The following is a 27,923-nucleotide window of genomic DNA, read 5'->3' on the forward strand; positions in this document are numbered from 1 at the left end:
TGACAACAGGTCTGATGGAGCGAGTCGTCATGTATGGAGCACGGTGGAGGCTCTGTCACGGTTTGGCACTGAGTTTCAGCCAGTGTTGAGGATCTTATAAAAACCGATGAAAAATTAAAAACTACTGTCATATTTTGATCCACCATGCAATACCAGCTTGCTAGAACAGAATAGCTTTCATATACTGTGTTTCCATGCACGTTTCAGTAAATCACCTCATGTATTTCCTATTTTTCTTGCAAAATATTAAAGGAATGAGGGGTGACTCAAGACTTTTGAACAGCACTGTAGATAATATTTTAATTTGACCTTGAGTAGCCTACACAATACTCCTAACTTCAAACCCATTCAGGACCGCTTTAATAAACTGGAACACACACTCTGAGTGAGACCTTATCTAAACACCCGGACATAAGTAATGCTCCTGTGGCAGAATGGGAGCATATCCCTGCAGGAATCCAACATCTTTTAAGCGTTTATCTGCAGTCACTTCCCACCAATATTTGGCAGGAAGATATACTGTATAAATAAAAACGTAAACGACAGAACGAACAAAGAGCGATGAAGTTTGTCCTCTAGAGCAACTCCGCAGTGATAAACATCTAAAAGAAGCCAGTGAAACTGTAATAAAGTCGCCGCGTGAAACAGTCAAAAACAGACATTATTTATTCATGCAGTAAGAAACACAAAGCAGGCAGCAGCGCATCCATAGGAAAAACATTTTATTGAAAAACATTTTCAGTTTGTAACAGACTGGTGGAATGTGTGTCATTTATCCTCACGTTGAACTTGTTTTAAAGTTTTGAATGTTAAAACCATTTTTCACAGCCTGGCCATCTCATACTGCGAGGAAAAGGGGAGAACCATGACATGACTAAAGAAAACCAGGGGGGACGAACAAACAATGCAAATATAATACTGTGTTACTGACAAACCGGACTGAACTCAAATTATCAACAGAACAGAAGAAAAAGAAGAAAGAAACAAAAAGAAACTAATTCAATAAATATTTATGGTACACACTTATGGCACAAATATGCAGCAGTCAGTTTGGCAACTTTTCTCTCTTTTCTTATTTTTTTTAAACCAAATTACAATGGAAACAGTGCAAAAGGGGAGGGAGTGGGGAGGACACGGGCTTTCCATCGAGCGCTAGCTAAAATACATAGCAAAAAATTCAAATTTTATACAAAACATCTTACTTTAAGAGTTTATAAAAATGATTTTATTGGGTTCTGGTCAATATTTACATAAGCTATTTACCAAAAAAGTAGTATGCTCTGTTTTACTGAAGTGAATTCCATTTTTCTGTACTTTTCGCTTCCATTTACGTTCCTAAAAAGGTGAATAAGGCTATTGTAACAACCCAGGATCCATATACAATACAAACATTAATGTATTTACAGTTTCTTACCTACAGAAGTACGGTGCAAAATTACTGAGTCAAGTGACCAAGGGCTGACCATACGAGCAAGGCATTTTACAGTAGCCTGAGGTGCTTCTCTTAGCTTGCGTGCTGAGACTCTCACGGCATCGCTACGATATTTCCAAGCAGGTCGGAGCACACCTGTCGACGCTGGGAAAGCGTTAGCAAAGCTAAGAAAAGGACGCCAGATTCAAAGAAACTAATAAGATTGTCATATTCTGCCGCAGACAGACAGCAACTAAACAGCCATTTCTCTTTTCTTAAATACCTGTTTGGGTGTGATACATATGCTTTTTAATTGTTTCATTTTTCACAGTTTACCTTTGTACTACGGCACACGGTCAGAACAGAAGAGGTTCAAATAATACTAGAAACGATGCAGGAACTCAAAGCTAACAGCAGGCTTGTGTTTTGTGGTGTTGGTTTGTTGTTACATCTTTCAGTGGTTAAGAACACTTTCCATGGGTGTTTTTTTTTTTTTTTCCTCAGAATCAATTTAAAAAAATAAATAAGAATTGCATATTTGCAGATTTTGTAGCCTCTCAGAGGCACAAACCTCAGATCATACAAGGCTTGGCTTTTTCGGTGAAATTTGATCATGTACGAATGAGGATGATATATGCTCGGGGGCAGGCCTACGCCAAAGATATTCATGAATGTGAAGTCACTGAAATGCACACGCACACACTCGCACAATCACACGGAGAACATGAGGGGTGTGTATGAGGAGATTCGGGCGCACTGGGTGTTCATGGGAGTTATCCTTTGGGAGATGCTACACTGAGTGAGCGTGGGAGACACAGCTACTCTGCCCTTGTGTACACCAATGTGAGCTATTTAGGGTCAGGTTAACTCTCCTCCCCTGGTCCTCCTTCCCAGGACCGAGCCAGAAAGAATACGGGACTCAGATTAAAACCGTTTACTCTTGGTATTCCTTTAACTATCACCAAAAATATACGCATATAACGGCCGACAACCGTAAACTGAGCCGGAAAAATATGGGACTTAGCGGCTGATTCCTGTATTCTTTCCATTCTTTCCATCTTCGCAGTCAACTTGCTAATAATCTGTTAATTCGTAGCTGACTGAGTTGAAAAACTGTGGTGGTCTGTGGCTGACAACAGATTTTTTTTTTTTATCAAGTGGGTAAAAATCTGAGACTTGGTAGCCAGTTCAAGGGCCAGTGGCCAGCTCCTGGTTTATTTTACTAAGTGGGGGAAAAAAATCCAGGATTTTTTTGGTAAAAATAAAATATGGGATCCGGTAGCCAACTCCTGGGAAAGAGACACCTCTATTCTGGAAAAAATACTATACTTTTAACCGAGTAAGAAAAAGAAAAATAACGGACTCAACAGCTAACTTGTGGAAAGAATACAGGACTTAGCGGCTGACTTGCGGGAAACAACACAGGACTCCCGTATTCTTTTCCGGACCTCAGCAGGATTCCGAGATATTAGATAATCAAAAACCTAGATTGCATATTGTGCACTTATACCATTAATATATTAACATTACTTCTTCTCCTTACCGCCTGACCACACCTGTGCTCTGTATGTGTTTATCATAAATAAATTCTGCTTTTTATTTTTTTGTAATTTTTCATCTTTTAATGTTATTTTTTTAAATGTACATCTATTTAATAAAAAAAGGAAATAAATCGAAAACTCACAATATGGAAATGCTAATGAAGGAACAGTAACGATGTAAGTAGATGTCCCTGTGCTTTTTTTTTTTTTACATGTTTTTTTTTTTTAAAGGAGAGCACCGTTCACACTGATTTGGGGCCATTTATTTTAAGGGGGCCCTTTTATTCATCACTGGACCCCTTGGGGTAAACGTTACAGTACCTAGAGCTGTTTCAGCCAGCTAACTTCTGCAAGATCTCGGGCCTCTTGGACTTTTAATTCCATCACTTCTCCGTGTCAAGGCCCAGATCAGAGGTGACTAAATCTGCCGGGATACAGCTGCTCTCCCATCTCCATCCGTCACTGCGAACCTCTCTGTGGACTGCGAAGAGTGGAGGGGCCAAAGAAATAAAAAATAGGGGGTTAAAAGTGCTGCACTATAATGTGAAAGTCCTCCACTCTTCCCAGAAGCCACCTGGGTTTATTTCTTTTTTGGACACTCTTGCCATTCCGAGTCACCTGAACTATACCAGGATATGAAAAACAGTCAACCGTAAAAGGAGTGTGGGCGGGGTCTATTTTTCTCTTAAAACCTTCAAGTAAGAGAAGTGACAAAATGTGGGAATGAGGTGATCCACACTAACACCCAAACAGTTCACATCGAGAGGTGAGACAGTGTGTCTGTGCCCGAGGGTGGATGTGTGTGCGTGATGGTGGGTGGCAGGATTAATGGGGTGATGTCCGTGAGTCACTCAGGAAAAAGTCCCAGAGAGGATTGATGGGTGCGAGAAGCTCCACAGAGTCTTTTTCCGGCCAGTGAGTGTCAAGGGGCGAGGAGGCCGCCGTTTGGTGAGTCCACGGTCAGACCATATCCTCTTTTAATTCTTCACCTCCTCATTTTATTCCATCGCTTCTCCTTCTCGCTTTCCAAGCAGAAGTCTCTCTTTACGCGAGGAGAAAATAATTCCTTATCTCATCCTCCTCAGAAAACCTTCACACCTGTCTGTCCATCTCCAAAAAGAAAAAAAACCTTCCCGATCCCACAAACACTCCCACAGGAATGCCGGCTGCCGCAGTGCACAACACAAGACAACACTAGGGAAAGAAGAGAACGTCTTCTCTGCTTCCCGGAGAGCAGCAGCAGTGGCGGCGGCAGCAACAGCAGCAGCAGCGGTGGGCTTCACTACAGGGCCGCCACGCGTTCCCGTCCATGCCAAATCAGAGCGACAAGGTGTCAGCAAAACTCCCAGAAAGAAAAATAAAGTAGTGACAAAACATCAGAGGAGAGGAGGAGTTGACAGAGTGAGAGAGAAAAAGAGTGTTCATTAGCAGGGTGTGCCGGCCGCGCCTGCCGAAGCCAAAAACCCGCTCTGCTTCGTGAATTGTTCCAGTTCCTGCTTCCGCCTCAGACTTTGTAGTAGATGTTAGCCGGACTCTGAGGCGGCATCTCCTGAACTATGTAGACCGGGTGTCCGTAGTCACCGCTGACCTTCTCGTAGTGCGGGCAGAAGACGCTGTCAGCAGTCCTGAGCGGGATGATGATGTCGCTGGGCTCCGAGCCGTTATTGTTCCCGCCGCCTCCGCTCCGCTTCGGAGTTGCCAGGGTGCTTAGAGACAGCGTCGCTGCGTGTTGTGGTGAGTGCTTGCGGTGCCGCCGCCGGTACTTTAGTAGCAGCAGGACCAGCACGACGATGATGATGATTAAGATGACGCTGCCAGAGGCAATGGCCACAAAGATGGCCACCTCGGAAGGCATGACGTTTGAGGACTTGCCGTCGCTCCCGTTGTTTTCGTTGCTTTCTCTGGATGCTGGACCTGAAAGAAGAGAGAGAGGAAGGAATGATTAAGATGATGTCAGATTATTTGTCGTGCACGCTTTTTTTTCTCAAAAACACAGAAGCGGTAAAACAGCATATTAAGATCATTTTCATTAGCCCTCCCAAAACCGTAACTATGACTACAAATTTTTTTAAACATATTATAGTCTGCCAGATCCCAGGAAAAGCAAAGAAATAGTCAAATAAAGCATTATTAGTAATACTTCTTATAACCTAATGACAAAAATCCAAAAGCTATTACAATGCATCCAACTCTAACATGACACATTTCTGATTGGCTGGCCCTTATAAACAGTAGGTTTCAACAGCAGGTGGGTGGGGCTTCCGTGCCTATGACATCATACAGATCCAAGAATAGAAAAAAAACTGCAGTCTCTAAACTGAGAGCTTTTTGGCCGTCAGTAATAAGAATTCCCATCACGCATATGAGGGAAAATAAGGAAAAGCAGAATAGCTCAATGTTAAAATCGAAGCTGATAAGGTGTTTCTCTTCACCATGCTGCTGCCATGAGCAGCTGAGAGTGAAGCCTATACACTGAAGGCGTTTCTGTAAAGGTCACATTCGATTGGTGGCCATTCAGATTCAGCAAGTGAAAGCAGCAACCTTGGAAGTAGGGCAAACGCAGCCCGATGGGACAAACAACGGTTGGGGAGACGCAGGCAAAAACGGCACTTAGACAAATAGCATTTAGAAAGAAAAAAACAACAACTTAATTTTCCAGACTAATTGCCCTCGAAGGAAGAAAATCATAAAGAAATATTTGAGGTTATCATCATGGCACATCAGTTATGAAAGCCAAGCTGCTCTTACTCCTAGGGAATAGAACTCTAAGGTGAGCGTGCTCCCAAGAGATCCTGTTCTCGAGATGGGAGTTTGTTCGTGGGCAGGCCAGAATAATCGTGTCCCCTCGTCTGTGGCTACTTCCCATAGGGCCTCAAAGTGCTGTGGTAACAAGAGGGAGGTGGATATGGGATGGCAGGCAGCCCAAAGCAAGGACCCTTCGGTTGTTTTACAAGAGGATTATGCTGCCTCAGCCTGTAGCACCCTGACACCCATATGCTCCGATAGGATGGAAGGATTTGATATTAAAAAAAGAAAATGAGAAACGAGAGCGAGATGCTGACGCCCACAGAGAGCAGAAGCTGAGCAAGGCCACGCCCTCACTGAACCACGACTGCTTATGTAGGTCAGCTTGTTTTTGTTCTTAACTCCTTCCTGGTTTTTTTGTTACTTCACTGCAGGAATTGCCTGATTGCCCAGTCCTGATTTTTTAATGTATCATTTTTTTATTTTTTACATGGGGAGATTGTGCTGTAATAGAGATAAGAGCTGTAGAAACTTGCAAGAACCGAGTCAGAATGGGTCATTAAGACACGGCAAACAGCAATCAGATCATTTTCTCGAAAAATGTCTCTTAATGTCCCGGGTTGGTGCTGGAGCGGGGCCAGTCTGGAGATACTGTGCAAGTCCTTGAAGGGGCTGGAGATGCCTATCAGTTTTATGGGCAACATTCAATTACTAGCTGACCTTTCATTCCTTCACACAAACACACACTAACTCAGCACTATCTGCTCTGAGATGGGCGAACAATCATGCGCCCCAAATGCCAAATTGTTTCGATAAATCCTCCCCTCGATTACCTCCCTGTCTCTGTATTTAGAGTAATTCTTACTTGATTTCTCCAGCACGTCGTTGGGGTTGTAGGGCTCCTTGTTATCTGGGTGCTTGGGGGAGGAGGGTACTCTGGTAGGGTCTTTGGGTGAGACGGGGTCAGAAGGATCTGAAAAATGCAGATAAGAAGCACAAGGATTAAACCAGGGCTGTTATAATCCAAATCTCATGAGAAAACATGAATTTTAACTCAAATCCTAATATTTTTCTAAATCTAACAGGATAGTTTTTACTGTCTAAACGTATTAATACTTAAACCTAACCAAAATTTTTTTATTACCAGTATTAAACAGTATGTATATTTTTTACCATACCGCGTGGTTTTTATTACCTAAATAGTGCCATTTATAATACTTTTCGTAATACTTTTAATGGAGAAATGCAAGATTCATTGCACTGCTCTCTGGTGTGAGAAGCAAGATGTTCCTTAAAAGTAAAAATGTAAAAGTGCATTCATATAAATTAGCAGATTTGAGACTGGAACACAAAAGACATCAAAAAGTTCAACTTTTGAAAGCTGAGATTATTTCACGAACATTCGTGAGACTGTGTTGGTTTAAACAAGGTGGTAAAACTAACAGAAGGAGTAATGCTAGGCTATAAAGAGTTTTTTATTTCTCATGGTGGTACAGCCAAATCTTTTCCACTGATTCCACATAAAGGCAAGCTGTTTTCCCTTCATGACTCTGATATGACTGTAATCAACCATAAAGAGCTGCTAATGGTTGAGTTTTAGCTTCCACAATGAACCCATATGGTTTTAAATGCTGATAAAGTGTCTGTCAGCGTACGTGTTTTCTGGTTTAAACGCCGAACACACACTAAATGACGGAGTCATTCGCCGAGCATCTGCTGTTATAATCTCCGGGCTGAACTCTGTGCCGGAACCGCTCTCTGTCGAACATCGCTTTCAATAAATGCAGTGATTTATGCGGAGCTCGCGTCAACATTTATAAGAAAACCATTTTCACCGTCTGTTCTGTCTTTCCTTCGATTAATTCCTCCTGACCCTCAATAGAGAGGGTCGACCCCGGGAAATTACCTCTCTGGTGACAGACTGGTGAATAATTATTGGTCCAATATGTCTGAGGTGTTGCATGCAGAGGCTCACAGATCAGAAAACTGGAAAGCCTTCGACCAGAGCGTATAGGAGCAGATGCTACCAGTGCATGGAAGCATACGGGATTACGTGTGTCTGTTTGGTTGAATTAACTTCTGCTAGATTACATTTCCTGGCCCATCACAGCCCCAGGTGTCATGGAGACGATGCTTTAACACACGAGCCTGCAATCCAACTATGAAATACTCACTTTGTCCCACTTTCATGACAATCTTCATGGACTTGGTCTTGCACACGCCACCCTCCTGGTTGTCAATGCCCTCCATGGTGCCGTTAGATGTTGCTGCAGAAAGAGAAAAAGAGAAAGGTCTGAATTAGCCACCAGCGCCAGGGAAAAATCTGTAGCCACGAACGCCTTAAAGCTATCTCACAAAAACAGCCAAAGACAACAGCAGCAGCTCGGCGGCAAGACACGACTCACACCCCCGTTAATAAAAATCACAATTTGCCGTTCATCACCTCCTACAAACTGTATTAGCTCAAGTAAATGCGACAGTAATGTCTCTAACTGTGCTGACACGGAGGCAGTTAGAAGAGGACTGGGATGAGAGGGCCCATGCTGAAAATTCGGAGGCAGGAATATTGTAAGCCGTAAGCCCTTTATTAAAGACGAACACAGTTTTTAGATAGTGAAAGACATTAAATGCTTCAATGTATGATAAAATACTGAACTAAATTAAAGACAATTAAATGATTTGTTCACAAGTACAATTAAATATTTATATTTTAAAAAACAAAAACTGAAATTAGAAACCAAAGTCCCAGTCCCAGAAGTAAAGCTCGGCTTTTCCTACATATAAAAATATTTCGGCACCCACCAAATAGGTTCTGACCTTCTTCCAAAGGAACATCACCAGGACTGTGGGGTGGGTTTTAATTTACTCCAGGTTGAAATACAATGCTGTTTATTAAATACCAAGAAATAAGAAGAACAGGCTTCTATCTAGCTAACAGGCGTAACTATACGTGGACCGGTCGTCCGTGAGAGCAACACCTGGTGAGGGTGGGGATTCAGAACTCCCTTTTAACCATAAAAGGGAGTTCGGGTAACCTCCAGAAAAATTATATTAATTAAGGCATGAAGTAGTTTTTTAGTGCAACTCCAAGTGGCTACACCCCTAAGGCAAGCCTACCTACAGATTTGCTAAAAGGTATATTCTGGCCAAAAATGACTTCTGGCTCCCTCACAGTAAGACTGACCTTCAGAGCGAGTACCTCCTGATTTTTATATAGCTAATGGCAGTAAATATTTGGATGGCTCTCAAATGAAATGAATTACGAGATCTTAAAAAAATGTTTAGATACGAGGAAACAGGAACTCTGGAAAGGTGGACATGCACAAATATGGCCCACTGCTTCACCTCTCCGCTGCCTCTGGAGGACGCTGGCAGAGTTGCCGCTGAATCACAACAGAGAACAGGCAAACACAGAGAGGAGGATGAAGAGGAGGGGTTAGTGGAGCTTGTGGTCTATCAGGTCAGTAACACAGAGAGCTAACGAGCTGCCGGGGCTTAGTAGCTTGGCTTTCGGCCAGCGCTCAGTGGCCCGCATTCAGCGCCACTTACTCCCTGAAAAACATCATCACATCCCGATCGAAACAGGTCTGAAATTTTAACTGTGCCTCCTCCTCGTCCTTCCTCTCTTTTCTTTTCCTCCCTTGCCCAGGCACCAATCATTTTGATCCAAATCCACTGGATTCAATAAGACGGTGATGAGAGCGGACACAAAGAGCATGTTAACAAGGACTCCCTCCTCCTCCTCCTCTCTGGCTGACCTATGGCTTTCCAGGAGAGTCCAAAAAGCACATTACAGACAAAGCTCCTTATAGGCTCCTCGTGAGAGTGTGAGCGCTGATTTTATAAACCTGTTAGTTCAACACGCTTGAGTTTTAGTATCTTCAACCACCGTGAGGCATTAACTACTGTCACCTCCTCTTCTTCTTCTCCCCTTTTTGCCCCATATCACCATTTAACCCATCGGTAGCTGAAACACCTCTCTTTTTTAAAATAAACCCCTTTGTAATCTAATCCCTCTCAAACACGGCTGCACCAAATAAAAACACACTTCAATCTGGAGTCATTTTAAACTTTTAAATTCTTCTTCTTCCCCTTTAAATGTGAAAACACACACTCTCCGTGTGCCAAGGCTGCAGTCCAGGCGAGCCTGACTTGGATTTAAACAGAATGTGATTGTTGAATCGGCTCAGGCTGGCTGAATGACCAGGCCCTCCTCGGCCAGCCCGGCAATTGGCCACTTTTTCCCACTATCTGGCTAGCATTAACCAGCTAATCCATCCTGCTGGGGGTTTGCTTGGTGGAAAGAAGGAGGGGGGGGGGGGTGAATGGGACAGACCCCTCAGAAAATTAATTTAGTCACCAACTACCACTAGAAAGAGGAGGTGCGTGACCTTCGGGAAGCACGGGGAGAGAGAAAAAGAGCGGAAAAGGTCAGATTTTCCTTCAGAATTGGCAAAAGAAAGGCCAGACTGTGACAGCTCGTAAAGTCACACACCTTCACAACAAATGGGAGTCGAAAAGAGTCCTCACTCAGTGAAATCAGCCTCAAGCAAATCCCCCATCCTCACCCTCCTAACTTCATTTTCTCCTGTTTATCAAATCAAGAGGGTGGAAAATCACCCCGTGTTTAACGAGACAGTCAATTGTGAGCTGAGCTGCAATCCAGATAAAGACTGTGAGAGCAGCTCTCAGCTGGTTTTAATTTCTTTTCTCCTAAACAGCGAACAGCAGGAACAAAAATAAGGAAACCTTGAGGGCTCCAGATTTCTCAGCTGACTCTATGATAAGCATGTGATGCTTTAGAGAGACCACGAAGAACAAACTACAGCAGAGGAGGGACAGAAGATAACTACCTGGATTCTGCTGGTTCAGAGCCGCTGTGGTTTGACTAATATGAACACATTAGCACAGGGAAGGATGGCGAAAGAGGGTAAAATAGTTCATGTTCACCTCTCCCCAGTGGGTTGAGACAAACGTGTGACATGGCAGGAAGAAGATGCTGAAAACAGACCTAACTTCAGAAAAGAGAACGTCTAAGATGATCCATCTACAACATGATCATAATCTCAGTCTGCCCGAGTGAGATTCTTCTCTGAAACGACACCGTGAGTTTCTAAAGATGTGCTGCACAATGAATGGCCTCATTTAAAAAAAAATTAAAATAAATAAATAAAAAAAGCTGTCTGAGAATGACTCCTGGAAAAACGATGAAGAGACCCTCAGATCCGGAAACACGGTCGATATGTCATCACTCAAAATGCAGACTGGGATAATGTGGCACTATGAGGTCTTGAAGATCATTCAAAACAAAAATGTTCCTCTAATTCCGGATTTACCACTCTTTTGACATTTCCGAGTCCCGATTTGAGCCTTTCCCCTGATCTGGTTTTACGTAACTCTCAGCAAAAAGATTAATTATTTGTATTTCAGCTTTGTAAAACTGTCCCGCTCATGCTGCCAGATTCCCTGAGTATAATTAATACACAATCCACTGCCGAAAGACAAAGCTGGGCCGCCCATAAATAGTAGAACAGAGACATGGCGGCAGACGGCGGAAAAAAACGATGGATGGATGGATGGATAGAAGATGTGATTACCAGCCGTCGTGCAGGTCACGGGCTGGTTGGCGCCCATCACAGCAGCGTGTCCTAATGGATCGTGACAGGAAGGGTCGGCAGTGACCCTCGGAAAGAGGTCGCGGCAGAGCCGGGTCATCGTGAATATCAACGCTCGCTCACAAATACGATTTTAAAAGCAGAGTGACACGAAAAAGAAAAGAATCCACGTTTTGACGCATGCATTCAAATTCTTTCGATCAGACATTTAACGAGGAAAGTCTTTCTCACGAGAAAGAGGAGGAGAAGGGTGACGGTGGAGTTTTGGCTCCTCCTGCCCTCTTTAGCTCATCTTTCCCTTACTCTGTCTGCTGCTATCCTCCCTTTCTCCCTCGTTAGCTCCCTTTCTGCCCCCTTTCCCTCCACATTCATCTCTCTCTCCCTTTCTTCTTCCTCTTCAGCTCATGTAATCATCTCGCTCGCAAGCTTCTCGGCTGCAGGCCACGCTGCCGCAAACAATCACATCAAACTCATCTGCTCCCAACTGCAGCAGCATTGTGTGCGGCTGCTTCAAAGAGGCACGCAGGCCGATACAGGACACACAGCTGCATCTTTAAACGTATCCGACCAGAAAGCCCCGAACGTAAAGGGCGGCGAGCAGGGAGGTCGAACGTGCCTGTCTAATTTCGGCCGAGCTTTGGCACAATACTCAACGCGAGGCAGCGCTAGCTAATCCAATTGGTTGAGACTCCAAATCTGTGGCATTGGTGCGGGGGCCTCGGCAATTGTGAGAAGAAATGGAGGATTAAACAGCGCTTAATTAATTACGTATCAAGCGCTGCTTTCCAAAACACTAATGAAATGCTCGGCGTGAACTTTCCCGAAGCTGTGTCACACTTCGATGGAAGTCTGTATATCAGTTGACAAACACACACACAGGAGCTTTCAGTTTAAACAAGCCAGACTGCAGGGCTACTTTAGGCCCAGCTATGGCACTTGTCAGGCATGACTCCAAGAAAACTGCAAGTATGGGCCACATTTGGCCCTAACATTCAGTCCATTTGGACCAATTCCAAGTCCAAAGTTGGTCCAGAGGTGGACTAAACGACCTATAGCGTTCCTAAAAGTAGAAGAAGGATGTTTGGAAGTATTATCCTAGATTCACCCCAAACGTGGACCTACACAGGCTAAATGTGGACCTGAATCGGTTTTATCAAGATTACCCAGATGCAGACCTACTCAGCCAAATCCGGACAACCTTCAGTTCAAGCGGGGGTTAAGGTTTACAGGAAGTGTTTTGTGGGCCACACCACACCTGACATTTGATCCACGTAAGGTGGATCTGGGCCAAACATTAATTTGTATCTGGAATGGTGTTGATTAGGGTTAAGTGTCAACCCCACATGGTGGCTAATGTGCGCTAAAATGCTCCCAAAAGTCAAGGCTGACATGTGGGCCAAATGTGGAACCACACATATTGTGGACCTACATGGGCTAAATCATGCTACATATCAAATAACGAACACAGATGTCACACCACACCTGACATCTGGCTCATATGAGGCGGATCTGTGGCTCAGGTGCGGCTGCCAAACGTGCCCTGAGTCAGCGCCGTCATTTAAGGCCAAATGCGGGAAAAGCACTTAGCACTGTCTCAGGTGCTGGCTCGCTTTAGCGCTGCAAGGTAATGGCAACTGCACGCATCTTTTTTCTTTTCTTTTTTTGTTGTTGTTGATGTTTACTCGTGCAAAGCACCACCATGCAGCTGTTAAAGCTGCAGAAGTGGGACCAGAGCTAACAGAGGAGAAAAGTGAGGCAATTAAAAGTAAAACTCTCCCTCTCTCCCCTCTTCGGGCTATGTATTAGCATTTTGAGGGGAGCTGTGAAGGGAGGAGCGAGGATGAATCTGCAAGAACTGCAAAATTGGATTTTCCGACCATCTTTTTTAAGAATTGAACTTTCCCACCGCCCCTTTCTCTTCCAACTTGTCGACTCGGCAGGACGCTGAGTTTCTTTAGCGTGAAACTGAAGGATTTAGAGAGCGAGAAGGACGCACAGCGGACGCAACCTCGGGCTCCGCGCTGTGTAAACACCAGCTCATCAATAATTAACATCAGCTTTTGAGGTGGAGGGAGCCGAGGAGGAGACATCGCGTCAGTCAGAAGCCTTTGTAGTCCATGTGCACCTCCTCTAACACCAAAGTGAGCATACAGAAGCTAAAAGAAACATCTAACCTGCTATATTTACCTGAATACAAACCTCACCTGCAACACAGTTCAAGTACCTGTCAGGCATGCCCCACCATGCAAATAACCTGCAGCTATGACCTGTTAGAGCAGCTACTCTTACATGTTTGCTTGAAGTTAAGAGGAGGGTGTTGTACCTGCAAACCTGTTACCTGCACGTTTGTTTTGCAAACATTCGGCCTCCTGGATAAAAAGCAGTATTTCCTGCTCTCCTTTCATCCCCTCTTCTCCCTGCTTTCTTCCCCTTCCTTCACTCAGAAATATGGCCTTCCCCTTCTGTGACAGCTCACAGATGGCAGTGGCAGAGACTCACAGATGGTCCCCCCACCCTCCACCCTCCGTCAGCGCCACACAGATGGTTCAGTCCACCTCCCGTGTTTCAAACCAGGGGGCCCTCGCTAAGCCCCATACCAGCTTCCTCCCAGGATGGTGTTAATGCTGCACATCGCCAGCAGTCAGCAGCCACACCTGCACCCACAGGACTACAACCATCAAGATAATCAAAGATGATTTTACAGTCACGGGAAACAACACCCAACTTTAAATTTAAACGGATCCAATATGTTTATTTAATAGTTGGATTTTTCTTGGAACTTTGGATTTTCCCTAACTTCTCCTGGAAGCATTTCTGTTTCGATGGCCATCTTGGCAACACCTCAGGGCAGTTATTTTAAAACGATGAATGAATGAGGATAAAGCCACAGGTTTAACTCTATGGTAACCCAGACTTAAAAAGTTTGCTGACTTTGTATAAAAACGAACAACATCATCACTGACTGGATTCAAGCTTAAACATTAACATTTTGGCAACTAGCATGTTGTTGATTTTGAGCCAGAAGTGATTATCTAACAAGTAACATGGAAATAAAAAACTGCCACACCTTTAATGTTGCAAACTTTAAGCCTTGATACAATTTCATGAACCTGTACTGTGCAACAACACGATTGGCTATTTGGGACCAATCAGCCACAGTCTTCTTCACCGTCTTTGCGCTGAATTTGAAGAATCTACAGAGATCAAACTAGACTCTGTTTAAGGTTAACTCCCCCTTTAATTTATGTAAGCTATAATCTACCCCTCTGTGGATACTTACAGATGATGTAGTAGTCCCTTCCCCTGAAGAACTCCAGTCCCCACAGGTTGGGGCTGAACTCCTGAAACTTCAGGGTAAACTTGACGTCCTGGTCGGGCTTGACGCAGTTGAGCAGCGGCGTGTCGGCCTTGGTGATGGTGCAGCTCTCCAGCTGCTCCCTGGGCACCATGTACACCTTGTAGTACTCCACACCTTCGCCAACCCCGCCGTCCACACGTGGGCACACAATGTCCAACTTATCCCCAATCTGGGGGTATAATACCACGCCTTGGCCTGGCACGAATCTGAAAGGAGAGAGGGATGTTAGTGAGGCACCGAAGAACTGATGAGAAGTCATTCATTGTGCACTGTGGATTGGAGTGTTTGCCATTGAGCCTCTCCATACTCACAAAAAAAAAGAAAAGTCGGTTTAATAATTGATGTGGTAATTACTGATTGTGTCCATTAATTTTGGATGATGAAGGATAATGGAGGAATGGGAGCTGTGTGTGAGTGTGTGTGTGTGTGGTACAAAGTGACCCCAGTATCTGCAGATAAAAATCACTGAGCTTTTCTGGAAAGAGCGAATAATTAACTGGATAAATGAGGAGAAGGCGGCACGGTTGAGAAAATGGTGGAACATCGCTAGAATACAAAACAGGAAATTAAAAAAAAAAAAAGAAAACTGTAAAAGCTCATCTCGGAGTTTCAGCAAATCCACAACAATACTGTCACAGAGAGGCAGAGAGCCTGGAGGGTTGCAGCTGAATTTCCCTAAATTTCTTCCCAAAGTAAAATAATGTTGTCATTTAGTTTCCGAGTGATGAGAGCCCCTGCAGCATTCCAGTGACTACACACACACACACACACACACAGACACACACTCAGAGGTGAAGCCTCGTATTTATCTGCTAAACAAATTTTCCCCCATGCTCGAACACAATTTGGAGCGCTAACCACGGACACCCTGGAGGCTTTTTACGGTGTGCTGCGAATACCGGTGCACGTAAACACACACGAAGGCAAAGCAAATAATGAAATGTACTCTGGGTTTACGACCAGGAAAATGGGTCTTTACCCCAAAGAAATGGAGCTGAACAGAGAGTCTTACTTGACATGACTCATTACATGTATTCTCTGCTTGTCATGTATATAATGTGTCTCTCTAATGTATTTTGTATAATTTGCCTAAGGGTGTAAGTGCCGCAAGTTTCCTTCTTAAATTATTTTATTTTTGACCATTAATATGCACAGTTCCTATCAAAAAAATAAACAAATGATACAAAAGCTACTTGATCATTTACTGCATCTTTCTTTTGCTTTTGTTGAAGATGGAATAAAATAATTTAAGGCACACATGGTATAAAATAGCAATAAAGAAAATGTGGAATGAATTATTGATATAGAAAAAGTTGCATGAACCAGCAAAACGGTAGAGTTGGGATGGTGATAATGGTATATAGCAATAAAGTAAAGGTAGGATAAAAAAAATGATTGGGTTTGGATAAAGTACCAATACTGTAACGGACACGGTAATATTTTAATAATTCTTAACCCTAAACTATCAACAAATTATTAACAAAAAGATTTTAAAAACAATATTATTTGAGAAATTGCTTTGTTAACGTTCATTCTCATCATGTTTTTCCCCTCACAAACCTGCATCCCTTCATACATATTTACAGTAAACATAGCATCTCTGAGTGAACTCTGACCTCTGCCTGAAGGGTCGGCTCATTTCTGAAGCACTGAGATGGAAAACAGTCCTCTGAGCTCCAGGATTTCAGTTTTTTGTTTTTTTTTCTTTAAAGCTGACTACAAAGACAGGCACCGCAGGGCAGCTGCAGAACCTTTACACAGGAGACCTGATTCATAATTAACATATTTTACACAGGAATACGTGTTTTAATGGCTCTGTTTCTTTTCTCATAAGTATACTGGTTCCTTTCTCTATTGCAAATATTATTACATTTTCTAATGCGCATAAATATGACTTTCAAAAAGGAGCATCATCAAAACGAATCGTTATAGTCGAGCTGTTTTTCCCATCCTCCACGACTTCTACGCTTTATTATACGCTTTAATCCTGCAACTTTGGTCTGTTAGCCATCACGTTTAAGTGGGAAAAAAAAAACAATGTTAAAAAACAAAAATGTACTTCCATACAACTTTCCATGATCTTTGCCACAGCAATGATCAGTTCTCGTAAAGTCCTGTAGTCACGAAAACATAATCGATTTTCCCTGTTTTTCATGCTAAAACAACATCCAGGACTAAAAACATGGTCTCAGGTGTGAGCCACGTCCTCTCTATCTCTGAATGTGGACTTCTTTGACCTTTTAAACAGGGAACATATTCATTTAATGTACACAAACACCAATCAGGAACATTTTAGACTAGAAAGAACAATAACTGCAGCAACATGAAAAACCCGTAATATCTGTGTCCAGAAACGTTATTCAGTAGTTTAGAGTTTATGACTATTTCACGAATTTCCATGAGACTGCTGGTAATAAAACATCTTCAGTATGGAGAATGACATCTTTTCTCTTAGGCTTAAAAAAATATAGAAATTTGCAAATCTGTCAAGGCTTGAAAGATATCTGCTGTTACTGTACAGTATGTCATATCATATACAGTGGCTGCTTCTCTTCTTCTGCCTGTCTCTATCGCTCTCTCTTTGTCTTTGAAACGTCCACATGCACACACACATACATTATTCCTCTGCATCATCTTCCCCGCTTCCAGTACAAGCACACACACATGCAGTGGATAACTAGGCCGAGCGAATATTTTCTATGCCCCCCGCCCCCCTCCAGAGACACACTCTGTGAAGATACAGTACGACCAGTGGTGGACAGACAGTGAAGAAGAGGAGAGGGAGAGAGGAAGGGTATGCAGCACCATCTGGCATCATCATCTCGTGTGTGGATGTGAGGGAGGATGTGGAGGGAGGGAAGGTCCTCTGAAGAGCCTCAGGGCTTCACTCGAACACAAATACTGTAGAGCTGTGCGCTTTAAAAACATGGACGTGTATATGTGTGTGTGACTGGAAGTGTTCATTCATGCGTGCAAGTGGGCATGTGTGTTTGTACAGGGGTAAAAGCAGGCAGGCATGCATGTGCTCATTTTAAACGTCTATAGGGCAGATTTACTAACAGGCCTGCACCCGTGGAAAACCGACTTTGGGATTTATTAAAGAGCTGCAGTGACGTTAGCAGCTGAAAGGCACGGACACGGTTGTTTTGTGTATGTATCTGAGAGCACAAAAGCTCCCCGTTAACAGGGCATTATTTAAGGCAGATAATGATGGCCAGAAGATCAAAATCAAGGCTTCAAAAACAACAATTAAACCTCCTTTATGCTAGATCAGACTAAACCCACCCTGATTCTAGCTACAAACCTGAAACACGACTTTAAATTCACATAAAATATTTTAAAAACGTGTGTTTTGCCACACACAGGCACACGCCTCCTGAACACACATACACAGATGAAGCGAGTTAATAATTTCCGATGTTTTTCCGATAGCAAATTTGATCAAACCCTGTGTAACAATATTATCAAGCAGGGTGTAGGAACTCCTGCTCTGCTGCCATCAGTGCTATCTCTACAGGAAGCTAGCTACTAGCAAGAAATCAAGCATGACTCAGATATTTAAGAGCCACATGAATACACTGCAACGCCAACATTAAGCAGTTATTAGACCTCGCCGGCTCCTCCTTTTATGCCTCAAACACCCACTTTAGTATGACTTCAGCCCCATAATTTAAACAAATAGCAACACCCAGGGCTACTGTACAGTTTTAAAAATCACAAGCAATCCTGTTTAAGACAACAAAATAAAAACAGAACCCAGCAATTGTCAAAAGAGCATATTACAGTCCATGTAACAGACATTATCTGATGCTTTTATTTGCCACAGTAAAGTGACAGTAAAGTGAATCTTTTTAGGAGATTTTGGACTGTAGATCTAAAATGACCTTTGACATCAGGAAGGTTTTATATTTTTAGTGTTTTACAAAAGCCTAGTTTGAATTTTGGAGGTGGCATTGCTGTTACATTGCTTTTATTTCCCTTAATCTGTAAAAAAAAAAATAAAAAAACTAGTTACATGCATGTACTCACAGAAAAACAACTATATCTCAAAATAAAATAATAATTAAGGGATAAAAAACTCAAATAATTAATCTTACTTTCTCTTAAACACACCATCAACAAATGCAATGCCTACAGTGAGTTAACGAGAAACTTGAGTCATTTTCAGTCCAGCGGGATCCTTGTCACCACTTTATGCGTTAGCCGGAGGTAAAAACACAATCATCCATCATATTTCAGATAAAGTGCTCATAAAGAGAGAGTTCAGCAAAAAAGAAAACCAGTAGCTGCTTAAAAGGGGCTGAAAAAGAAACACAAAAGGACAACAACACGGTGTTACCGGATACCCGGCCCCCCGGTGGGCAGGTAAGGCCGAATACAGAGAGGCTGATGACAATGCCAAATGGGGACACACAAAAACAAGCCTGCCCCTCCACCTCATGATTGTAAATGCATTTGACCCCCACCGTGCTATAAGGCCCCTCACCCCATCTATAGTGCCCCCCCCCCCCCCGGCCATCATAAATATTCCTGAACCAAAAGAGCCCCAAGTATTCTGGCACGCATTCTTCAGAATAAAAGAAAAGAACTTCCACAACATGTTTACCAGCTTATAGGGTGCTGATTTCCTCATTAAAAAGATGACCTTTGACCTTTAATGGACTGCTGTTGTTTCTGCAGTAAAAAGTCACATGATGCTAAACAAGTCTGTTTCTTTTTGACCACGGTGGTTAAACAGGACCTTTACTTCACATTATTTTAGTTTATGTCATTTGATCAACTGGAAATTTTTTATGTAAAGTGTGTTTTAATCTACTGCCTCCATTTTAGTCACTGACATGGAATAAAAACAGAAATGCCTTTTCTATGACGGGAGGGAGAAGCTAAGTACTGTTAACGCAGAGTGAAAGCCCTGAATTCAACATGTTACGTAAGTAAAAGCAGTTAACTATTATCCAGAATAACACATTAAAGTATTAAAAGATACATGAAGCTATGACTAGATTATTATCTCACATTAACCCATAAAAAACTGGATTTTATGGTTCATTAAAGGGTTGAAAACTCTGACATCAAAAGCACATTAAAATAATCAATTTACTGTAAAATCACTAATCCAAATGTTGTTTTCGCCCTTCAGTCTGTGTGCAAAAATCTTATTTTTCAAATATATCTAACTAGCATTTTGAGTTTGAAACTGTAATAAACTTGCCTCAAAACACCCCGCATTCAACATGTTACGGCAGTAAAAACATGTAGGTATAATCTCAAAAACATCAGTTAAAGTACTAAAAGACAGATGATGACATGACTGCATTTTTCCCACTTGCGTATTCATTTTAAAAACAGGATTTGAAACTGCAACTAATGACGACTTCGATTATGATTTATCGAATCAACGAATTTTAGTTACGATTCATTAAAATGTTTGAAACTGTGAAAAACACTGTGGTAAGAGCCCTTAACGTGCCAATTTTCTGTCAGATCACTAATCCCCTCCTTTGTTATATGCTATACTCAATGATCTTCACATGTTTGTGTGTGAAAATCGCTCAGAAAAACGTACTGTAGTAAAAATTCAGTATTTTCCTGTGTTGGTGATGTACTGGAGCACAACAAACTACAGCACTTCAGTCATGAAGCGGTGGAGAAAACATGTTAAAGTATCAGGCAACAGCCAAAATTAAAAGATGAAGTAAAAGAACCTGAAAATCCTTACACGTACCTGCTGAACCCACGAACAGGAACTGAACAATAACCGTGCCTTCTCAGGAATCACTCTAAACGCACTTTACACGAGTTTGACAAGAAAAACTGAAACTGATCAAAAGAAAAATGTCCCTGTGACTCAAATGACTGATTTTTCATATCGGATTCATAATAAAACAGGAGTTCCCAGTTTTGCACCACTGGAGCACATTTTGAATTTTACATAGATTTTATTGTTAACAAATGAGCTGATTAGATCCTCTATTAACCGACTTGTCTGTAAACAAGTGAATGCTGTTCATAGTGAAATTATTTAAGAGAACAACGTCTTCATGTTTTCTTTGTGGAAATCTGAATTTTCATTGTAAGCTGAAGCTGTCAGAGGAGTTACGTGAATTTAAAAGTGCAAAGAACAAAAGTAAAGGTGTGAAAAGAAAAGTTCTTAAAGGGCATGTAATGGAGTTCATAACACTACTAACTTGGCCCCGTCTCTGTCTGTTAATCTTACTGCGACTTCCTGGTAAAATGAAAATAAAAATCTAAAAATAAACATCCCAACACTGCCTGCGCCACTGAAACACAACGTCTCAGCCTTTAACCCTCCAGAAAACTGTGGAAAATCTTCTATATTTACGTTTATTTGTTTGATTATTCAGCAAAAAGCAGCTAGATTTCTGTCAGTAATTTCAAAGTTTACAGAAAAGCTTTGTGTCACCCTCACACCAACAATTTAAACCTGTTAAAGTCAAATACTTGCTGTGTGTAAAAGGACCGAGGGTGTTAGGAAGCCGTTAAACGACAGTAAAAGTTTCCTACGGGGCAACAAAACCTGACCAGAGAAACCGGTTTAAATAAAATAATCAAAAATTCTAATCCATACAGCAATAATCATTACTATCACACATACAGCTTTACAAATTCATATTCAGAAGGTAAAAAAAGATCAAAGTCAAAGAGCCAACTTTTCTTTTGTTCCTGTTATAACTGGATACACAGTCAGATTGGAGTAAAGCGCAGGTAAAAACAAATAACACAAAACAATAAACCACAAACACGTAGGTGGACAAGGTGGGTTTTTAAAACAGCGGGAAGAAAAATAACACTTGCATATTTTATATTTAGTTCAACAAAATCACACTGAAGACATTGAAAGCTACAGCTGAAAAGGATTTCTTTCATTTATGTGTCAGAGTTTTTGCAGTTTCTATTGTTTGAGGCACTTAAATGTTAAAATTCATTAAATCTATGTAAATAAATATAAAATCAGAATGGAGTTAGTTTAAAAATATGCACATAAGGCATAAATTAATGATTTTCACTCCTCCCCGACACACTTAGTTTACTTTACACTTCTGTTGTGACAAACTGCCAACTTTTTTACTACTTCACATACTTATCTGTTAAAATACTTAACTATTAAAAGTTTTTCCCCAACAACTGTTAGTGAACAGGCAGAAAATCACAGGGAGAGGAGCTGGATGGAGACCCCGGGCCTCACGGGGCCTCTGTGACGGCGCAGAGAGGAGGCGAGGACAGACGGGGTTCATCTCTACAGCAGCAAAAAGGAGTTCAAGATTTTTAAAGGTTTAACTTTGCTGTGATGAAAGTGACATAAATCAGGCTCACAGGTAGGCGACACTTGAGTGAGTCTTCAAAGGCTTACATCTGTTTTCTCGTTTATCTTCTAAGTGTTTTTAGTGTTTGTGGAGGGCAGGGTAACAAAAGGAGCTCAATGGTAAAAGAAGAAAAACAAACAGAAAGAGGAGCATCCTGTTTGTCCCTCCACTCCCTCTATTTTCAGACTTTCTGGTGGATTTGTGTGACCAAATGGAGCCGCTGACCTCTTCCTGCGGCCCTTAAGTCATGAGCAAACGGCGAGGGGAGCTGGATGTTTAGCTGCAGCGAGGGTTAATCGCCCTCTGTCGGACGAGACGTAGTGGCCTCGTATCTTTCATCTGACCCTAGGCAGCTAAACATAACCATCGTAATCACCCAGAGAGATTTTCGTCTTCTTCTTCTCTCCCTGTTCTTTCATTATATAGAGGCAATCACGAACTGCTTCTCCAACTTTTCATCTGAATCATCTTTATGCCTGAGACTGAAATGCTAAATAAACATTGGGTTGGCGTTAAAACGCAGAGGAATCCAGCCAGTATGCTGACACTGACGCTGGAATAACATTGATTTATAGCTGCTGTAATTGTGATTGGTTGAGCATCTGTTTCTCTGACAAACAACGTTGAGGCAACACATAAACCTCCTCTGTAAATATGTCAGGCCAGTATTTATTTATTTTGTAATGTCTTAAAAACTGAATATTCATCAAACACATGCATTTTATTTTTACTTACACTGTATATGTAATCATTCGTGGTTTTATTAAACACCTCTAACACTTAACCAACTAACATAACTAATGACAAATAAAACATGAATTATTTTACACCACTGCCCTCAAGGAAGTAACACTAACTTTAGTCATCTCAATTAGCTTACCAGTCAGACAGTATCAGTTAGCCTGGACTGGTTAAGTTACCTAGGATCAGCTAGGTTTGGCTCACTCAGTTAAGTTTGCTACTATTTCAGTTATCTAGGATCTGTTAAGTTAGCCAAGATCACTTAATTAAAACTGGCTATCTTAGCTAACTGCAGTTAGCTAAGACAGATTAAGTTAGCTAGGATAAGCTAAGTTTAGGATAATGAAAGTTAGCTAAAATTACTTAAGTTAGCTAAAATAGGTTAAGTTAGCTAGAAGAGGTTAAGTTGACTGGTATCAGCTGGCTTGGACCAGCTAAGTTAGCCAGGATCAGTTAACTAGGATCAGCAAGGTTTGCTAATCTTTGAATTATCATGGTTCAGTTTACCAAAAAGCAGTTGTGTTATTTAGGATCAGTTAAGGATAAAATAAGTTAGCAAAAATACTACTACTAACAATTTTTTTAAATTATTTTCTACTGTAGTATAGTTATATTTCAGTTGCTCTAACAAAACAGACACAAAAACACTAGAATCGGACTCCTCGTCACTCATTCAGGAGGTTTCTGCATCTCTGCGCCCCCTCCCTCCGTTCCTCCCTGCATCCCTCCACATTCACAAAAGGACCCTGAGAGGTGCCCCTGTCGCTGCCCGGTCACAAAGGGCCTTCGGGGGCTGCTGTGTAATCTCTTAATGAAGTGCAGAGGAGGAGAGGGAGCGCTTCTTTTACATAAAACCATGTAAAGCAGGCCTCGCTTTTGTTTCTCCCTCCCAACTACAAAATGGATTACCACACGAAGGAGGAGGAGGTGGTGAGGAGGAGGGGGTCATTCTCTTGTTTTTTGGGGGGGGTTTTGGTGTTGTTTTTTGAGGGCAGTAAAGTAGTAAAGCTACAACAATGAGGCTTAATCCTTCAGATTTCCAACATCCATCCTCAGTTGAATAGTCAAAGAGGAGGAAGAGGAGGCAGGGGGAGCTCGACCTGTTGATGAAGACACTAAGGACTTTCAGGGTGTTATTTAACCCAAGCAAAAGACGGAGAGTTTAAAAACTACCAAAAAAAAGAAAGAAAAAGAAAAATCAGCCAATGAGATCATTGTGTGACCTCTGACCTCTCCACTCAGACACAGGAATACTTTTGCTTTCTCCCCCCCTCCTGTTTGTCTGCTTATCAGAAGGATTATTCTTAAAGGTCTGCATAAAAATCTGAAGAACTGAGTTTAACTTAGACGTGATGATCTTCCAGAGCTAATCTAGATCCAAATCAGGGAGTTTTTAGGAGGAAACGTTTGACATTTTCAGTCAAATGTCATAAAAACTGACTTTTTAAAAAATAATAAGAAAAAATAAATAAATAAAACAAACTAATCCAGTTCCTGCAGGTGAGGGTGCTCCTACGTCTTTTTAAAATAACTACATAAATAAAACTGAACTGAAAGTATTTTTACTAAACACTGTCTCAGGTGTGCAAACTTCAAATACTTAAAGATTTAATTTAAAGATTAATCACAGCAATCTCTGAAATAACCCGAAGATAAATAAAAATAAATTAAATTATTTAAAGTGCGCACACACATAAAATAATATTTTTGATCAAGATTAGCCTCTAAAGGTCCAGACTGAACCAGCATCTAAACTGCGCCCTGCACCAACACTCGCCTTAATGAATTTTTAAAAAGCGCATTTTTTGCGCGTCTTTTCTGAAATTGCGCTGATTTTCTGCGTCACAAAGGAACACAGCGCCAGTCAGGTTAAAGGCGCACATTTCCGTGACTTACACCTGTTCTAGTGCGACCACCAACCAGAAAACGTTCCCGCTCTGGAGCCTTTTAGCTGCAGGAGTTCGCCCGTGACCAAACGGCCACAAAGACGGGCGCCCCCCGCCGGGCTGCACGCAGGAGTACCACCTCCTCTCTCTCCTCTTTTATTTTTATTTTTTAATTTCCATTAGAAGAGTTTAACCGCCTCTCTGAATATTCACCAGAGCAGAGTTCAACCCCTCTGAGGCCTTTTCTGTCCGTCTGGCAGCAGCGAGGAGCGGCTGGAAGCGTTTGGGGAGCCGCCGGTTCACTCCAACTTCCAGAAAAACTTTTCACGTCCTAAACACATTTACCCCACAAACTAAAAATCCACCTCATTGCTCAGGGGGTTGAATTCACTGTTTTATATTTACCCCCCACACGCACTCTCCTACACACACACAACCCGCAGCAGAGCATCTGAGGCCCGGCGGAGCGTCCCGGCTGCCCCCGCGGAGACTCCCCGCTTCTCGGTAAAATGAAACATTAACATTTCAGCCACTGAAACAGCTCCTGTCCTCTCCCCTGTCACCACAAACACGCGTGGCAGCAGATTATTATCACAACAAAGCGTGAAAATTTAACTTCATCCGCAGAAATCTGCCCCAAACACGCCGCCGTGACGCACGGCCGAGCGGGCCCGAGCCGAACGCTGCGCGTAAAGACGCCCCGACGAGCCGCAAATCTGACACGGATCAGAGTTTAACCTCTGAGAAACTGCGCCGGAGGAGTGCGAGAGCACACAAGCGGGCTATTTTCTAACCAACCATTAACGTGAAGCTCGAAGGCGAGCTGACACGAAGGGTTAACTCCGAAAAAAACCCCAGCTTTTCTCGCTCGACACGAGACAGAAACCCAGTCAAATAGACCCTGAGAATACCAGCCCAGGATTAAAATCCGAGGCTCTTTGTTCCGCTCCTCTGCGCGCTCATGGGATGGATTTCAGTCTAGTTATTACTATTATAATTTTTATTTAATTATTATCATTATCATTATTATTATTATTATTATTACTACTACTACTGCGTCTGGGGGGGTTTCTGAGCGGCACTTACTTGGTGTTTGTTGTGTTCCAGTAGATGGACTCCAGGATGAGCGCCCGGCACAGGTCCACTTTCAAGGCAATAAACAAAACTCCAAAATAATATCTCCACATCGAGTCCCCCATGGTGAGCCTGTGCGCCTTCAAACCAGCCAAACGTCCACACTGGGAGGAGAATGGGAAAAATAAACAACAACAACAAAAAAAGGCTCCAGAGAGACAGAGAGGGCTGAGGAAAGTGTTTTCAGCTTATATCCCGATCCAGGGGGGATGCGCACGGACCACAAACCCCGATCAGAGCATCTCCAGATGCACCAAAAACCAAACGGCAGCAGTTCATTCGGCGCACAGTGCGTTTGTATTCTCCCCGCTCAGCGCGTAAAGGCTGGAATACATCCCATCAGAGAGCAAATCAATACCAATATAAATCCCTCTGCGTTATAGTCCAGCAAAATCCAGCAGCAGCACAGAAAAGGAGAGATGGCTGGTGGTGGTGGTTGGTGGTGGCTGTTGTTGGTGGTGGTGGTGGTGAGATATTCCCTCTTTCTTTCAGCTGGTGAGCAACAAACTGTGGGTGACAGCAGCAGAGAAATGAGGAGGGCGAAACAATGAGGTCGGGTGGTCAAAATGAAGAAAATGATCACATGTGAGAATGAAAGAAATAAAAGGAGCTGGGATGGAACTTCTCATACTATACACCCCTCCAAAAAACGCACACATTCACGGATATAAACACACACATACACACACACCAAAGTGTTTCTGCTGCTGCGGCGCAATCCTGCAGATCCGTCCTCCCGCAAAATAAACCAAAGCGCGCAGGGAGGATGAAGCCTCAGCGGCTGCTCCGAAACCTGGATGGAAAGTAACTGCAAGGGACGGCTACTGGGAATATTTGCTGAGCATAGGCCCCGCCCCCAGCGGCCGCTGATTGGTCCTCGTTTGGTTGGGGAAGTCAATTGGAGCCGGGCTGTCACTCAAAGAGGGCAACTGGTTCAGTTCAGAGGGGCGACTGTGCGCAGAAATGGGAGCCGAAAACCCACCGACTCACAGTCCAGCCGGAGTCCGTGCAAATTCACCCACATTTTAGCATCAGGTATAAACCGAAAAACGAGGGAGTGCGAGCGTAAAGCTCCTCATCTCACCTTTTTAAAGGTTTACGCAGCGCACCGGAGTCCATGTAAATAAAGTGCGTTTTTGCTCCGCAGCGCGTTCATTGCAAAAGAAACATCATGAAAACATTTGCTCCCATCAGGCTCGTACACGGGACTGTGTGTGTGTTTGCTGCAGGAGCTCACACACGTACACACTCACACACACTCGAACTCAGCAGGTCGAGTTTTTCCGCAAGCCAAGAGCGCCCACTAGCGGAAAATCTGCATCAGAGACAGCCGAAGAAAAAGATTTAGGTTTATCTTACTTCTAAATTAAAGTTTAAAAAGGAAAAAAAAGGATAAAATATATAGTTTTAATTAAGAAGGAGTGACTCGGGACAGAGTTTAATGGATTTAAAGGAGGAATTTAAACACTCTTAAAGGTTAAAAGGGAGTTTTTCTATGTGCAGTTTTTTTGCCCTTTAATAAACGTTTTCCACTTTTCTAGAAACTCAGACTGATTAACATGAGTCATGACCTGCATGTTCACTCTTAGCTGTCATTAAACACGTTCACACCTTTAAAACGTTTTTTAAAGGCTCGGAATGACGTTTCAGGACTCGGTCCCTCCAATGGAGACATTTTAGAGACTGTTAACATGCCCACACTTTGTCTAATTCACTTTTTATATTTTATCTCATACCTGTATATTGACATGAAACACATTCGCACTTTTATGAAAAAAAAAGGGTTTTACAGGATTAAAGTTTTTCCCCTTTAATAAATAAAAATTCCAGCCTTCTGACATTCTCACAGTTGGTTTAAATAATAAAAACGAGACTTTTTACCCGTTTATTCCCCTTTTATTGAGATTACAAACATTTAACCATTTTGAAACGTCTTTAGAGGCCCCAAACCAGTTTATTTCTCTGTTTCAGGACTTCCCCCTTTAATAAAAATATTTAATATGCTCAGACTTTGCATAATTACTTCTAAAAACATTATTTCCCGCCTGTGTGTTGCCCAGTAAATTAAATTTACACACATTCACACCTTTAAATAAACATTTTCAGGGGATAAAAATTAGTTCTGCTGTGTCCTAGGACTCCTTTCCTGTAATAAATAATATTTTCC

The 27,923-nt window shown here is 42.4% G+C and overlaps 1 protein-coding gene across 1 annotated transcript; it reads right to left on the reverse strand.

The window, feature by feature from the left end:
• Window positions 1-705: 705 nt before the first annotated feature.
• Window positions 706-26,697, reverse strand: efnb2a (ephrin-B2a). Its single transcript, XM_085248851.1, has 6 exons — window positions 26,448-26,697; window positions 25,709-26,263; window positions 14,593-14,876; window positions 7,872-7,964; window positions 6,563-6,670; window positions 706-4,866 (listed from the first exon to the last, which is right to left on the reverse strand). The coding sequence occupies exons 2-6, from the start codon at window positions 25,819-25,821 to the stop codon at window positions 4,457-4,459; spliced, it is 1,008 nt and encodes a 335-aa protein (XP_085104977.1). The 5' UTR covers window positions 25,822-26,263; window positions 26,448-26,697; the 3' UTR covers window positions 706-4,456.
• Between the last annotated feature and the right edge of the window lie 1,226 nt (window positions 26,698-27,923).

Source organism: Mchenga conophoros, linkage group LG16, assembly GCF_057382185.1.
Source record: "Mchenga conophoros isolate Kocher_MC1m ecotype Shallow Benthic linkage group LG16, M_conophoros_male_GT1.1, whole genome shotgun sequence".
NCBI lineage: Eukaryota > Metazoa > Chordata > Actinopteri > Cichliformes > Cichlidae > Mchenga > Mchenga conophoros.